Source organism: Tamandua tetradactyla, chromosome 11 (genome assembly GCF_023851605.1).
Source record: "Tamandua tetradactyla isolate mTamTet1 chromosome 11, mTamTet1.pri, whole genome shotgun sequence".
NCBI classification, from domain to species: domain Eukaryota; kingdom Metazoa; phylum Chordata; class Mammalia; order Pilosa; family Myrmecophagidae; genus Tamandua; species Tamandua tetradactyla.
The window spans coordinates 54,145,497-54,162,496 of record NC_135337.1 but is presented as its reverse complement, the minus strand read 5'-3'; the positions used below and the strand labels follow the sequence as shown (position 1 = coordinate 54,162,496).

At 36.9% G+C, this 17,000-nt stretch overlaps 1 protein-coding gene across 1 annotated transcript in view; it reads right to left on the bottom strand.

The window, feature by feature from the left end:
• Positions 1-17,000, bottom strand: part of NEGR1 (neuronal growth regulator 1) — an 886,099-nt gene that overhangs the window by 379,263 nt on the left and 489,836 nt on the right. Inside the window, exon 3 of the mRNA XM_077120622.1 lies at positions 6,360-6,485. Within this exon, the coding sequence (XP_076976737.1) occupies positions 6,360-6,485 (126 nt within the window). The remainder of the gene's footprint in view (positions 1-6,359; positions 6,486-17,000) is intronic.

The window sequence follows — 17,000 nt, the reverse complement described above, 5'->3', positions numbered from 1 at the left end:
ACATTCCACCCTTTGGACCCCTAAAAGGCATGCTCTTTCCAAATGCAAAATACATGCATTCCACAACAATATCAGAAAGCCTTAAACCATTTCAGTAACAATACAAATACAAAGTTAAAACCAGCACAAAATCTCATCAAAGTCTGTTACAGGCATGGTCTGTTCTAAGGCAAAAAAATTCTCCTCTCTCTCTGGTCCTGTGAAACTCAGAACAGGTTATTTGCTGCCAACAGACAAAGGAGGGTCAGTCATAGGATACATAGTCCCATTTCCATTGGGAGAAATTGGAAGGAACACAGAGGTCACCTGACCAAAGCAATTTTGAAAACCTGCAGGGCAAACTTCATTAGATTTCAGAGTCTGAGAGTCATTTATCTCCAGGGCTTTGGAAAGTGTTAGTTCCACCCTTTCCAAGCACCTATGCAGAGGTCCATCTCTCTCTGTATACAACTTTGGGGACACTGGGGAGACCACCTTTATCTCAGCTCCACCCTCTCCAAGCATCGGGTGCATCCGGGCTCTCTGCCATCTATCTCCTGGGCACATTCTCAATCCCTTCAGAACAATATGGTGGCTGACAGGCTCCCCCCATTCTATAAGGAATGTGCTCCACCCTCTCCAAGGCCTGAGGAACCACAACTCTTCTAGAGCAATGAAGGCCCACCCTTCACCTTCAGGGCAAACTCACCCTCTCTAAGTGCTTGGGTAGGTCTACTCTCTTGGCCCTGGGGTTTTTGACTTCAGACCTTAGTTTCTATGGTTCTAGGGAGATATCTTATGAAACTTACAATTGGAGGTGGTTTTATGGACCTTAAACCTAAAGCAAGAGCACTGAAGAAGGAAATAAATAAATGGGAACTCCTCAAAATTAAACACTTTTGTGCATCGAAGAACTTCATCAAGAAAGTAGAAAGACAGCCTACACAATGGGAGACAATATTTGGAAATGACATATCAGATAAAGGTCTAGTATCCAGAATTTATAAAGAGATTGTCCAACTCAACAACAAAAAGACAGCCAACCCAATTACAAAATGGGAAAAGGACTTGAACAGACACCTCTCAGAGGAGGAAATACAAATGGCCAAAAGGCACATGAAGAGATGCTCAATGTCCCTGGCCATTAGAGAAATGCAAATCAAAACCACAATGAGATATCATCTCACACCCACCAGAATGGCCATTATCAACAAAACAGAAAATGACAAGTGCTGGAGAGGATGCGGAGAAAGAGGCACACTTATTCACTGTTGGTGGGAATGTCAAATGGTGCAACCACTGTGGAAGGCAGTTTGGCGGTTCCTCAAAAAGCTGAATATAGAATTGCCATACGACCCAGCAGTACCTTTGCTAGGTATCTACTCAAAGGACTTAAGGGCAAAGACATAAACTGACATTTGCACACTAATGTTTATAGCAGCATTATTTACAATTGCAAAGAGATGGAAACAGCCAAAATGTCCATCAACAGATGAGTGGCTAAACAAACTGTGGTATATACATACGATGGAATATTATGCAGCTTTAAGACAGAATAAACTTATGAAGCATGTAATAACATGGATGGACCTAGAGAACATTATTCTGAGTGAGTCTAGCCAAAAACTAAAGGACAAATACTGTATGGTCCCACTAATGTGAACCGACATTCGAGAATAAACTTGGAATATGTCATTGGTAACAGAGTCCAGCAGGAATTAGAAACAGGGTAAGATAATGGGTAATTGGAGCTGAAGGGATACAGACTGTGCAACAGGACTAGATACAAAAACTCAAAAATGGACAGCACAATAATACCTAATTGTAAAGTAATCATGTTAAAACACTGAATGAAGCGGCATCTGAGCTATAGTTTTTTTTTTTTTTTGTCTGTCTGTTGGTTTGTTTGTCTTTTTTTTTACTATTATTATTATTTTTATTTTTTCTCTGTATTAACATTCTATATATTTTTCTGTTGTTTTGCTAGTTCTTTTCCTAAATCGATGCAAATGATGATCATGCATCTATGTGATGACGTTAAGAATTACTGATTGCATATGTAGAATGGAATGATTTCTAAATGTTGTGTTAATTTCTTTTTTTTCTTTAATTAATAAAAAAAAAAAAAAGAAGTCTTCACAATTCCCTCGTGGGTAACTCTATCTCAAATCCTGGCTTTTTCTGAAATGGCTGACTGTTTTCCATGTTCGGTTAAATCCTCATATAAGACACTATTCTCTGGGGTCTCCCTTTCTGGAAGCCCAGAATTTTACAGACTATTAATTCCTGGTTTCTTTATATCCTAGAGTTCTGTTCTCAACTTATCTCTTTCCTCTAGCATTTTACTATAAACTTCAAGATGCAGCCAGACTGAGTTTTCCACATTTAGTTTTGAAATTTCTTCTGCTAAAATTCCACGTTCATCACTCATAGATTCTGCCTTTCATCTACAAAGAACACCTTCCTTCCAGTTTGGAACAACACATTCATCATTTCTGTCTGTCCACATTTCTACTAATAGTCTCTTCAAAGCAATTCGGGCCTGTCCTATAATCCTCTCCACAATTTTTCCAGAGTCTTCCCCTTATCAATTTAAAAAGCCATTTCAATATGTTTGATATTTGCAAACCGAAGCAGCACCCCACTTCTCTGGTACCAAACCAGTGTTTGTTTCCAAGCTGCCTGAATGTAATACACCAGAATTGGAATGGCTTTTATAAGTGGGAATTTACTAGATTACAAGTTTATAGTACTAAGGAAGGGAAAGTGTGCAAATTAAGGCATCAACAAGAGGTTCCCTTCACTCAAGGAAGGTTGATTGGTCAGGAATACCTCTGTCAGCTGGGAAGACACATGGCTGGCATCTTGTTCCTGGGATCTGTTGCTTTCAGTTTCTGTCCATGTGGAGGTTCCTCACTTTGTTTCTCCAGGGCTGGCTTTCATCTCTTTGCTTCCCTTGGCTTTCTCCAGGTTCTGGCTTGCTTAACGTCTTGTGGTCATGTCTGCTGGGCTCCAAGCATCTCCAAACATCCATATCTCCGTTCTTGAAGCAACTGTTTACCAAGTATCTACATCTACTCTCCCTGTTGGTTCTGAGGCTCCTGTTGTTTCTCTAGGCTGTCATTTCTGGTGGCTCGAAAGCTTTTTCCAAAATGGTTCCCTTGTAAAGGGCTCCAGTAAGTAACCCCACCTTGAATGGGTGGAGATACATCTCCATGGAAACTATCTAATCAAAAGTTACCACCCACAACTGAGTGGGTCATATCTCCATAGAAATAATAAAAAAGCCCCGACCCAGCAAAATTGAATGAGGATTAAAGAACTTGGCTTTTCTGAGATACACTACAGATTCAAACCGACACATATCCACTCAACACACATAGGACAAATGATGAAACAAAATAGACCAAATGATTATTGGTGAAACTGAGTAAAGCATATAGGGTGTTCTTTGTATTATTGCTTACAACTTTTAAAATAAATTTGAAATTTCCAAAATACAGAATAAAAATAAATAATAAAGAAATCATCGGTATAAGTGTACACTAAAGTAGCTCATAAATTCAGAAACTTCTCAGGAAAGATGCTTTGGGGAAAAGTACTGAGTTGTCTGAACTACCAACTCTAATCGGTGATGTGTGTGATGTGGTTGAGGCTACAGCTTCATTTTTCTGCAGATTAGGAAGGAGATCTGTGGCGTCATCAGCACTGTGAACAGCCATTTCACTTAATATTTATAACTAAGACTAACCATGGATAGGTCAGCAAGAATTATCAAAATTACTAGTTAAAATATTTCTAACCAAATCATACATATATAAAATCTAGCCCTTACTCCTAGTGTTGCCATGCATCTCTATCTGTTTTTAACATTAAAAATTGCCCATATGTTGACAGCTGTTTTGAGTCACATTTTATAATATAACAAAAGAAAACAGGAAACTGGTAGGAATGGTGTGCTGCAATGTAATGTTTGAAAGGTGAAATATAGTCATGTTTTATGAGTAAAATATAGACATACTAGGTTCCCAATGGTAAAATACAGACATATTAGGTTCACAATGATATTTTTTAATGTGAATATATAACATGAGAAAAGCTAATAGAATTATAACCCAAGTCACATAAAGCTGAAATTCCATAGTGCTGTGCATCTGAATAAAAATCATTAATGAATTAAAATTTGAAATTATTGGAAACATCTATTAAAAATATCAGCCAAGTCTAGCTATTAATTTAGATATAGTTAATATTTATGTTAATTTTAGTCATTTCCTCTGTATGGCAGTTAAACCATGCATGCAAATCTATGCATGGTTTAACTTACAAACCCAATCTATTTTCTTTTGGTTTCATGATGTTATCCACTATTATTGTTCTAATAATTTCACTAACCAACATTCATGCTATTTAATTAAACTAAAATGTATCTAAGCACTTAAAGAGAAGAATAAGCATAATAACAAACACTGTAAAGCAGGAGAACTAAGTTCAAAATATTAATCTCAAATTATGTGAAGATGGAGATTGTGTTTCATCTTACGAGAATGAGATTGCCATATCAGATGTAAATCCCTGGAAAAATGATTATGAATAAGCTGTACATTTGCATATCCCCTTATATTTTGGAAAGTACATTTATACATTATTAATTTATTTGAGCCTCACAATAGTGAGGGATTATTAAGATTTTTTTTTTTTTTGGAAAGTAGGAAACTGGCCGAGGGTAACTGAAGCTAAGAGATTTGCATGAGGATTGACTGAACCAATTAATAAGAAGTCAGGATAAGGGCACACCTGTGCTAGTTCTATGTGTTTCACTTATGCCTCATGGAGAGGCCCACCAGGAACTCAGTGCTCACATACCAGTTTTCTGATTTTTTAATAGTGAAGTGCTGGCAGAGTGGGGAGACACACTCATGTTTCAGTAATATTATAGGAACCAGAATGCATATTGTATAAGTACACACTGCTGTTTCATTGATTTTTGCTTTACTTTAACAGTAATACTAAGCAGGTGATGTGGGTCAGTCTAATTAGATCTACTGTATAAAGGCGGAAACTAGAAGACCTTAAGGATGAATGATCTTAAAGAATCACAGATAAAATAAAACTCAGTTCCAGTTGTATGCTTTCTATGCCTAAATAAAATGTGCCTTTCTGATTTGTTTAGTAGCAATTTCATCTCGCTAGGCTTGTTGAAGCTATTTTTACCAAAAATCTAAAGAAACAAAATCAAATTTCATTTATCAGAAATGAGGGGAGAGGTCCTAGTCCTTTAAACTTTACAAAACTTGATAGTTCTGTTAGAGTTGGGGCTGTGGAACAGGCATGCTCTGATGATGATTATTCGCAATTTCCTAAAGTTAGCATGATCTCCTTGGGATGTACTATAGCAGAAGCTCTAGGAACCCATAAACATGTTATATCCCTTATTTTCACCTAACCATGTGATCTTGCACAAATTACTTAAACTCTTGGGTTTTTAATTCCTTCATCAGTTAAAATTTAATTCTAACCTCCAAACCCTTGAATCTGAACTACAGTTTGAAATTAGAATCAGCCACCTCATTACTGATATAATATCATTCTGCGCTGGTTATCTTAGTGGGTCATGCTGGCTTATAAACATGTGAATGTCGACTGAATAAATCCCTTACATACCTTAAATGAAGACGTTTCTCTCCTGATACTTCCATTTGAGACTTTGTCTATTTATTTGTGATGGATCCCACAAAATCAAGTGAAAATAACCTTGACTAAAAATCACGAGCTGTACGTACTATTCTAGTCTCTGACAGAAAGTGTTCATCTAACTTTTGTGAACTGCACTTTTCAGTATAAAAAGTGAGTATAAAAATGCTTATCCTGTTCTCATCTGCCATGCCAGAGACCCAGATTCGATTCTCAGTGCCTGCCCATGTAAAAAAAAAAGATTATCCTACCCTCTCAAAAAGGTACAAAAAATTCAATAAGTTGACTCTTGTATATGCACTATTCTATACAAAGGAAAAGTGATAATTCTCTTTGCTCTCTATTAAATATTTTTCTCTGATTAAATAATATCAGTGGGGGGGGGGGTGAGAGTAGTTCAGTGGTTGAATCTGGGCCATGCACTTCCCAAAACAAAGGAAGCCAACAAAAACAAACAAACAAAAATTCAACAAATTGTGCTGCAATAACGGGATACTCACATGGAAAAAAGAATGAAATGTGACCCTGCCACACAGCATACAAATAATAATAATAATATCAGTAAACCTTATGGCATCTTAAGAATTGAAAAGGAAAGTTTTATCACACGGTCTAAAATTTTGAGTAAGGGATGTCATAGAGGACTAAGGAACAGCACAAACCATGCAGTTATGATCCTACTTTACCTGATGGGGAGATGTGCCGCCAAGAAATGGAAGGCTCTGGTTTTCCTGTGGCCAAACAAGTAAGGGTGACATTGGTTCCTTCATTGATAGTCATGTCACTTGAGATGTCATATATCTTCGGAGGGACTGAAATGGCAAAACATTCAGTGATCAGAAAAATATATAAAATTCTGTTGAACTACATATGACTAGCTCCATGATAGCCTGTGAAAAAACTGTGGAGAAATAAATTTATCACCTATGGCTGTTATCTAGAACACGGATTCTCTAGATCTTCAGGATCTTGTTTTTTCATTTTCCCCTAATTTTCAGATATGAAACACTTCATGATAAGTGGAATATTTAATAGTAAATAATTAATGTTTTAATACTGCTGAGCATAAATATCTATCATGAATAACTGGTATCAAATAAAATAGAATATGGCCAATGTGTTTCATTCATGCATCTTCACTGCAATGCTGATTTTAATGTTGAAACAGTTAAATAAAAATGATAATCTGGAAGAAAATGAAAGGACAAGAACAGTTATGCTTACTTGCTGATTCAAGAGCTGAGTAAAATAGGCATGCACAGAATTGGGAGATGAGATTTCAGAGTCACAAAAGCATTTTTGGTCTCAATTCCCTATCTAAAAAATAACATTTATGTTAGAAGGAACACAAATTCTAAGGATAGTGAAAGGAATGTTCAACAAGCATTTTCTTGTCAGAGATGGCTGGAAAATCCTGGGTGAAATAAATCATTTCACAACTTCTCAGTACCTTTACTATACTTTTTGCACTGTAAATTTCCAAGGGGGGAGGAGAAGGGATAACATTATAGAGTGTTTCCTCTGATGTAGTAGATTATGGAAGCTTTTACCCGAGAGCACTTCATGAAACTACTGATCATGGAACATACTTTGGGAAATGTTGGAGATGAAAATCCCTAACCTCCAGGATTAAAATGTCCTTATTCTCTTAAAAATCAAATACCCTCATTTAGTCCTTGAACAACATGGTTATGAATCCTGGGTCCTCTGTTTGCCAGCTGTGCTATCTAGAGGAAGTAACTGAGAGCTGGAGAAAATGTGCAAACCACCTATAGCTGCTGTAAGGATTAAACAAACAAATTTCTATTAAGAACTTAGAAAAGTGCCTGGCACATGGAAAGTACACCATCAGTATTAGCAATTGTTACTAGATGCCTTAAAATACATGTGCAGTGTTTGAATTTAGTTGCAATACTGACCTTTCCCCATGTCCTAAAATTACATTCAAAACTTCAGCACTTTGAAAGTGCATATAACTGGCATACATCGTAAGTTTTGGTTTACTTTATGTTGAAGTTTTAGTTCAAATCTAAATAAATGGCTACCAAGTTACCTTGGTAATAATTAGATTATTTTTACTTTAACCTTTTTAATTGTCCCATTCTTAGAGTTTCTTTATATAAACAATGTTTCCACAGTTATTTTAAAATCCAGAAACTGAAGTGTGTCATATAAGGATAAATTAAATTACCCATACTATGAATATCATCTTTGATATTTGTGGAACCAAAATTCTGCTATAAGAAAATCTAGGATGGTGTGATTACAGATATAAAGAATGTTATTATATGTAACAGTTGATATTGAGGAAAAGGCTTATTCTTAAGTGATACACACACACACATACACACACACACACACACACACACAACACCATTGCAACTGTTTCTAAATGACATATATTAATGGGCATTTAAATAATATTATCATTACACACTTCAGTGATCTATCCTAAGGCAAACAATAAAAAATATATAAAAAACATACTAGAAGAGTCCTTAAAAGTGAAATGAAATAGAACAGAAAGAAAGACCTCAACATACCCTAGAAAAGTAGAGAAACATGTGCATGACTTAACTGTTGAATTAGAGAGTTACTTGAAAATAAACTCAAAACACTATATCAAAATATCATTTCGACATAGGTATGGGTTTGATTTCATAAACCAATAAATGCATGTGGAGATTTTACATAGGTATAAATATGCATACATACACACATTTCCCACTATTTTAAAGAAACTTTGTAAGAATGGTACTTTCCTTCTCTCTGTAGAAGATAGTACACAGAGATCTCAGTCTAGTCTTGTTTTTCTGGCTACTCTAGTTACCTATTTTAAACATAGAGCAAGTTCAACTTTGGACAGAGGTGTGCATATCTAAGAGAAATGAAGGGGTACCATAAAACAATGCATTCTTTCCTTTACATTATATTTTGTCAATCATAGCTGATCTTAAAATCATTTAATTGTATCTTTACATATCTACCTATACTTTAAGTTCTAAACATGAGTAATGAACTAATTATAAGGACTAGGATATGAGTACACAGAATGACAACAGCAGTAGCAATAAACTTAGATTTGACATTTACTGTGGGAAGTTACATGGTGGGGGAAGAGTGTTGAATTCCAGGTGTGACATGTCATCTCATTGATTACAATAGCCTCCTGGGGTTTCATAATTCAGAACATGCTACAGGGAAAAAAACATCTGGAAAGAGGATGTTAGTAAGGGAAAATCCCTCTGGCAAGACTCCTCTCCCTAGAACACATCACCTGTTGGCAGCAGATGCTGTGTATAAAGAGGGCCGACGAAATCCTTCACAGGCATTGTGGCTGCGGAGGCAATAATGGGTGTTTTGCTGCATATTTAAAGGCATTGCATATTCTGTGCAAGATTTCAAACTTTTACTGATTGTTATGGAAGGAATAATTCTGGACTCACAGGGAATGCCAAAATTTAAAAAGACATAATCCTTGCCCTCAAGGAAGTTAAAATTAAAAAAGAAACAGATATGTAAATAACTAAGAGAAACAAATGTTTTTCCACATTTTCCCTTCCCATTTGACTTGAGTAACATATGCTCAATGGTACCCCTTCTGGGTTCTAATCAGTAGAGATTAGTCTCATTTTGATTTCTACTAACATGAAGTATGGAAGACAGTTTATATGCAAAGTTGTTCAGGGCAGTGTTATTTATAATAAAGAAAAAACAAATAATCTTAATGGATGACAACATGGAGGTATGGAGAATTGGTCAAGAGGATCTAGGCTCCCAAATATCAGCTCTGCCTCCAGGAAAAAGCTGTGGCTTGGGAGCAGCCTAAGGGAGAATGGAAGAAATGCTTCTGCTCTGGGTGACAGGACCAAACAAGGGCAACGCCTCAGGCTTCTTTAGATCCTCTGGTGCTGGCAGCCATTAGCTCCCAGGTTACAGTGCATAAACGATGCAAGTATTCAGGTGGGAGGGACTGGAATGAGCTTTCAGAAGGACAAAGCGGCCTATCTACAAGGAAAGTTAAAAAAACTTCCCAGTCTAGCTGTGTATTCCTTTTCTATGTGCATTGCTTCAAACTTTCCCCCAATGCTTTTCTAACTACTAAAACATAATGTATTTAAAAAGGAACACATATATTCAATAAATTCAACAATTTTAAGCCATTAAATAACTGCAGATTTTAAGAAGTATTTTTCGATTGCTGTGCTTATTACTTAAGTATATATTATGACTTAGGACAGAGAAATAAAGAACTATGCTATTATTCATCTAAATGTAAATTTGTTTAATAACAGGAAATAATTGTTGTAATGCCACTATCACCATCATTATCATGATTCCATAAATAAAAGGAATAAAGGATAGGCGTTCTAGGTTTTATACCAAATCACAGGATCTCTCTCCTAATGAGACCATAATTGGGGATATATAAGCTTTACAACTGTGTCTATAACTAATTGGTGTTTATCAGCAGTTACAGAGATGGAAGAACACTGCAGGTTTTCTCAACAACAGAGGTAGGATGTGGGTTTAAATGTGTTGGGGTGAAATGTTTTCTTTTAAATTCAAGTACCTATTGAAGGAATCACTCAGATTCTCAAATCCACAATCTTCTTTCTCTTTATTTATGGGCTTTAAATTTGACTACTACTTAACACTTGGTTTTCAACTCCTATGAAATTGATTCCACAGAGAGAAAATAATGCACATTTAGATGTGCATATGCGTTTAGATTCTCTAAATGTAACTTAAATACCTTGTTGGTTTCATGTGGATCTAAAATACCGTGCAATATGAACTGCCCCCACTGCCTTCCTGATTTGAGCCTTCTGTCACAGTGCCTCAGGCAGAGCATGAAGCAGCATCAGCAAGGAATATCTTAGAGTGCAGCTTCAAACCAAATACTGATGATTTCCATACCGCCAAACATTTGGGTTTATTCCCCTCTATTTGCATTATAGTGATCAATTGATTTTGTGAGTGGCTGCATGCTTTTTTTTCCTGTTTATATATTTTCTGATCTGTAGATAAATGTTCATTCCATGAGCAATCTTCATAGATTTAACTTTCAATTCTTCCAATAATTCATCATGTAGTCATGCCATTAACAATTTCAGAAGCCAACATACACTAAAAGTATATGCAGATGATTGTTAGAAGTGATACATAAAGTAGAGTTTAAATCTCTGCTAAGGTGCTTGAGATGTGAGGTCGAATCACACATAAAATTGAAGACTCTGAAGTTGACTAACACTTAATTGGTCATCTTCGATATAAACACAAGATGTAGACTACTTCAACCTGGAGAGTTGCATTGGCTCACTAGAATCAACAAAACACCCCATCAAGCTCTTAAACTTTGAAAGACCATAGCCCCTGCAAATTATCTGGAGATCTTTAGGCTTCCAGGGCCAAAAAATGGGTGGGTTATTTCTTTAATCTGGCACAGAAACACTCTCAGATTATTGATGAACATCAATTAAGCAATTATTGTAACCACAATATTCACAGCACAAAACCCACCTGCTTCCACAGTTACGGTGTCAAATGAAAGAAGTATTTTACAAGCAAATGCACTGAGAGTCATCCCATTCATTCCCCCATGCTATAGGATTATTACCAAAATCATTTAAAGTTTATGATATATCTATTTGGATTATGTACACAATCACTATATTTGGTCTCCAAACATGCTCACCAAGGCAAACAACAAATGAAAATAAAAATTACTCCATCTCTTTGGTATCATATTTAACTCGCCTCAATTCATCTTAACTTCCCTTATTTCAAAAACTTACCTCAAAGAAAAATATTGAAATATGAATTTCTGACTGGATGCTCAAACATCAAAATCTGATATTAAAACACTGTGTCATTGATGCCTTGATCATCTTAAGGTAGGCTTTTCAGTATGTATTTTGTTGAAATAATAATTTGCATCACAATCCCTTCATTACTTTCCACTACTTTTGTTCTCACAGTTTCTTTCTTATGGTATTCTTTACAATATGTCATTTTCACTATTATCTCTATATTTGTTTCATGTCTGTCTTCCTTTCATATAATCTAAGTAGAGGTTTAGGGTAGGGAGAGATCTTGTTTACTTTATTCACCAGTAATCCTCAGCACCTACAAAAACGGCTGGTACATACTAAGTACTCAGTATTTTTTTCTCTTTCTTTCAGATGTTAAGCTAATACTTTGACTTCTCAATGAACAATTCTCTGCAGTGGCAGAATTTTATACCACTGCAAGGATGCCATAATCTAAATTTTGAAAATACCATGAAAATTTAACTGTCATTCCAGGGTCTTATATAAATTTTTTTTCAAGGATTCTCTGAGTTTGGGGTTTCAATATTCTTTTACCTCATTCATATGCATAGTATTTTCCTATCTATTGCCTACCATAGTTCTTGCTATGCAAATTGTAGAAATAATTGGACAATAATCATAAAAGTTCCATTTCAACAGGATGGACGGGCTATCGAATCTCAGGCAATATAGCATGTGGTAGTTGGAGTATTTGTTTTTCTTCAAATGCTATATAAATTTAGGGTCAAAAGGTTTTGACTCCAATGGCAAGTACACATTATTTCTACATTTTTTTTTTTTTTTCCTTGCACAGACTGGAATCTTGGTTAGTTCGGATAAACTCTATCTCTGAAGCTTTTCCAAACCGCTTGAGTCAACAAGCTAGACATAACTGTAAATCTTGGGAGAATTGGCTTTTTTATTGCATTCCCATATCTGGCTGGCAATATCAAAAGAACAGTCTTCCTTTCACTAGGCTGGCACTTCCCTTTTCAGGCTTGGCCCAGCCCCCAGAAAGTGAAAGCAGCTTCCAGTTACATAACAAAACCCCTAGAAAAGGTGCTGTTCTTAAACTGAGAGAAAAAGATCGTTTCGTGATTTTTCTCTTTCCTAAATTGGTTTGCTTGCCGGTGCTTGATGGTTTCATAGTCTGCATCTAACTAGCAACATTACTTTTTTCCATCTGAGAGATTATAACTAACTTTTTAATATTTTATATAGTTTATGACATTTCTGAGATTTCTGTTGCTTCCACTTTCATCCCATCACTCAAAGGTAGTGATAGGAGGAAAACATACCCTGAGTGACTTGTAAATGCAAACTTAAATTACCTAGTGAATATGCCAGAACTTTAAAGGACAAAGACCATGTTTGAAAAAAAATATGTCTTCTAAACCTTGGTTCAAACTTTGAATCATGTTGATAACTTAGTACTTCTCCTTATGTAGCAATCTACGCACAAGTCTTCCCAATCTACCTCAGAAGGTCAGCCATATTAAAAAGGCAGGATAGGCAGTGATCTATTTTAACTTGTTAATCCAGCCAGCCAGCCATTCCTTCATTTAACAAACATTTATTGAACCCCAATTATGTCTAGGGAATTACAAAGATGTAACAGTCCTAATTACATATAGAGTTATAAGACCTACGTACCTTCACAGTGTTTTAGGAACACAGACTAGTAAGTCTATCTTTTGACTGTAGAATAAGAGCTGGAGAGGATGCTGATACTAGATAAGGCTTTAAAAAAGAGATGGACTTTGCACTCAGATATAATCTGATAGCTTTGTACAATTCTGTTCTAGGGATAGGACTGACTCAGAAAATGATATATCAGTAGGTATGGAGTGGGATCCATAATTTACAGATTTCTGGAAACACTGATTTACAGGACACCAGGAAGATACTTCCTTAAAATTAGCACCCATTTCCATATAAAATCTCCATGCTAATTAGAGAGACTTCCCTTGCTTTCTGGCTACATCAAAGGTTAACCAACTTGGATTGCAGTTCTTTTAGGGCCTGACTATTCTACTATAAATACACACACACACACACACACACACACACACACACACACACATATCAAGAACATGATAGGAATAAAATCTGGTTTATAAAATAATTCAGTTGCTAATAAAATATGATTCACAATTGTGGGTTTGCTGGTTTTATCTCCTTCAGATCATAGGAGAGGCTATTTGTCTTCTAGGGCTTAATACTAAAATGTAACTATCTTTACAAGAGATGATACCTCTTCATAGCACATGTTTCTTTCCAAATTTACTGAAAGCAGCCTGGGGAGCAGGTATGATCTCCAGTGCCATCCTGGAGGTAGGAAAGTACAAAAAACAACTTTTTACCATTGTTTTATTTTCCCTTGGGTCAACCCAGAATTAATTCTGCATGACAGTGAGAAAAACAATATAAAGTAAAGAAAAAAAGGTAACCATCTGCTGTTTAGCCTATTGAGTGTCTGAGCTTGAGCTTCCTATATGAGAAATCCTGGTCTGAGGCAGTATTTGATGATCCACTGGATTTCTGATTCCTCTGGTGAGTCAAGCATAGAATTATTAGACTGGAAACTACACATTTGTCATCTGGGTACTCTTGGCTGTCCAAAGAGGAGACACAGATGAGCAGGGTAGGGGAGCATTGGTCATATGTACGAGAGACCCTTGGCTTCAGAGCCACCCAGTGGTGTTGCTTCTCCCTTCCTGCCCAGGTAGTATTCCCAGATCAAGTGCTCAGGAATCAATCATCCAGGCTGTAGCATGGAACTTCGGCCCCAGATTTCTTATTCTTGAGGCAGTTGGATACTGGCACGAGAAGAGAGATGGGAACCTATGTGAGGAGGATGTGAGTGTTGTGACCTCCGGATGTCCTTAGGTTTGGAGTAGATACGGCAGACCCTCTAAGGCAGTAGGACAGGGCAGGAGAGAGTGGTAGTGCTGCCACACCTGTAAGGGTCTCCAGTTCCTCCTTCCTTGTAACTAACTCAATCATCCCTGCTACAGATATCTGTGGAAGTTGGCTTCCTGCCTCCTCTGGGCTCTGAACATTTGTTCCCATATCCAGATGGGATTGCCAGTCTCTTTGCCACAAGGTCAGCCTGAGCGTCATGTCCTCCTCAGAGCATTGGAAAGCAGGTGGGACTTGAGCTCCATTGGTTCATATATTACCTCCCTTGCTGCTCCAGCACGGCTAACTTATTTAGTGACATTGACCTGCACTAATGTCACCAAGGCTGTTGGAGGGAAGTAGCTTTTGGGTGTGATTTTTTCCTCTGCTCTAGTCTCCTACTGGCCTGTTGACAATTCCAGTGCCAAGGAACTGAGCTGGTTTGGGTGGAGGCAAGGCTGGGTTCTGGGTTGCAGATTGGACTTCACCTTCTTTGGTGTGAGATAAAATAGGGGTGATGGCAGGTTGGGAAAGGCATCTCTGGGGTGAATCTTTTGTCTTGTCCTTTAATCTTTTGTCTTTGGGTCTTCTGCTGTCCTCTGTACCAGGTAACTGATATTAAAGACAAGCCTTTTTTTTGTTGCTTTTGGAGGTAGTAAGGGTCTAACCAGCCCTGCCTCAGGAGCAGGGTGAGTAGTTAAATAAAGACTCAGGTTTTTTTTTTTTTTTCCCTGTTAAATGCTTGCTCTTTCCCTTTTTCTTTCCATTGCTTTGCCTTTATTGTTGTGAGTTACAAAAATGACCACATACTATGTGCTTTCCTGTAAATAAAGACTAAACAAAAATGGAAAAAAAAAAAGGCAACCATCTGAAAAGTATAGTACCCACAGGATACGGAGTTAGAGAAAAATCAAAGTCAAAATGTCTCCCTTTTCCCTTCTCTCAGTCTTTTCTTGGCCACCTGCTACGTCGCTCGTGTACCAGTGGAATGAGAGAAAGCCAGTAATCCCTAGATTTTAATTCACATTTTCTCAATGAAGGAAGACCTGAGTATCGCTAGACAGAGTTTCAGTGGAAAAGAGAACACAGATAGAGACATAAATGATATAAATATAGACATACTGATGACACAGACTGATGTAGAAGTAGGTATACGCATACATATTAAGAGGGCTCAGTACACATGAGAATCAAATGTGACAAAAGAATAAAGAAAGACTGTTGGTTTAGAGAGGGCAGCCTTTGGTAGCTTAACATTCATTTAATGATTTTAAAATTTTAGGTTGAAGGCAAGTCTCTCACCTGCTATGCAAACATTTTGAAAGCAAAAGTAGAACATTGTTATACATGAGTTTCAATATTTTGGAACGTAAAGATTTTTATTTTGCTTCATTTTGGCTAGAAGATCAAGAGCTGGCCTCTACACATGAGTGTTTACAGCAGTGTTCAAATCTCTGCTCTACCTCAGGCTAGCTGCTGCTACATTTACTTGGAAGGTTCAAAGACAATCTTAAAATCAAGACCATAATAGCAGCTACCCCCTTAGGCAGCAGCAGCAGCAGCAGCAGCAGCAGGAAGGCTACAGCACACTGGCAGCAGTGTTGGGTATATCACAGGGAATCTGCAATGCCTCTGTCACTCCCCTCCTTAGTAGCAAACGGTTATAAATGCTTAGGAAGAGCATCATCAGTGATATACCTAAGACCCCACAAATATAAGTGTCCTTACTCAGGGAAGCAGAATTCTTAAGGAACTAAATAACCCTATAACTTCAAAACTGCACAGTGGTAGGAACATTTTATTAAGACTTAATAATGATTTTTTTTTTTTCCGGGAAAACCATTTGGCAGTGTATTTTAAGAGCTTTAAGAAAGTCTAACTCCTTGAGCCAATGATTCCCCTTCCAGGAATGTATCTTAAGGAAAGCAGAGAGTTTTTTTCAGTTTAGTCACTATTCCCATAAACCTGGTGGCCAGTGCCACTGTTAAATTTGGGATTTGTGCCAAAATATACCCTCTGGAACCACCAGGGTGAATTTTTCTGGCCTGAGGCCTTACAGTGAACTCTTCTCCTCATAAACCTGAGGAAAGAGCCCAGCTGCGTCACACTAGAACTCAGCTGCCTTCTCTGCAAAGATTTCCCATAGCTAAGAGCTTACGTTAGGATTTTTTAAAACATGAGTCCAATGTCTACCCTCCGAGTTAAAGAGTCATAACGTAACACCTGGCTTCTGATTTCAGGAGACTGTTTAGGTTCAACATGTGTTTTCAATGAGTTCAACTCAGGTTTCTATAAAGGTGTTCTAGCTGATTCTTATATATAGTCTGCCATGGTGATATTTGGGCTTGTGGAGATGATACATTATTTTTCAGCTCAATCAGAAAAAATTAGTGCCTACTCTGAAAAATACTGGTCTCTGATCTTTGCAAATATAATGCTTATTTTTACTAATCATGAAAGTAATAAGCATACATTTAAAAGGATATGGTAAAGATAGAAAGAAAAAGGAAAATCTATATAAATCACCTATTAGGTTGAATCCTACAAAGCTGCCTTTTGGTGATTAAAAACAAATATCTATTCACAGTTTATGTGATTCAATTTAATATAATC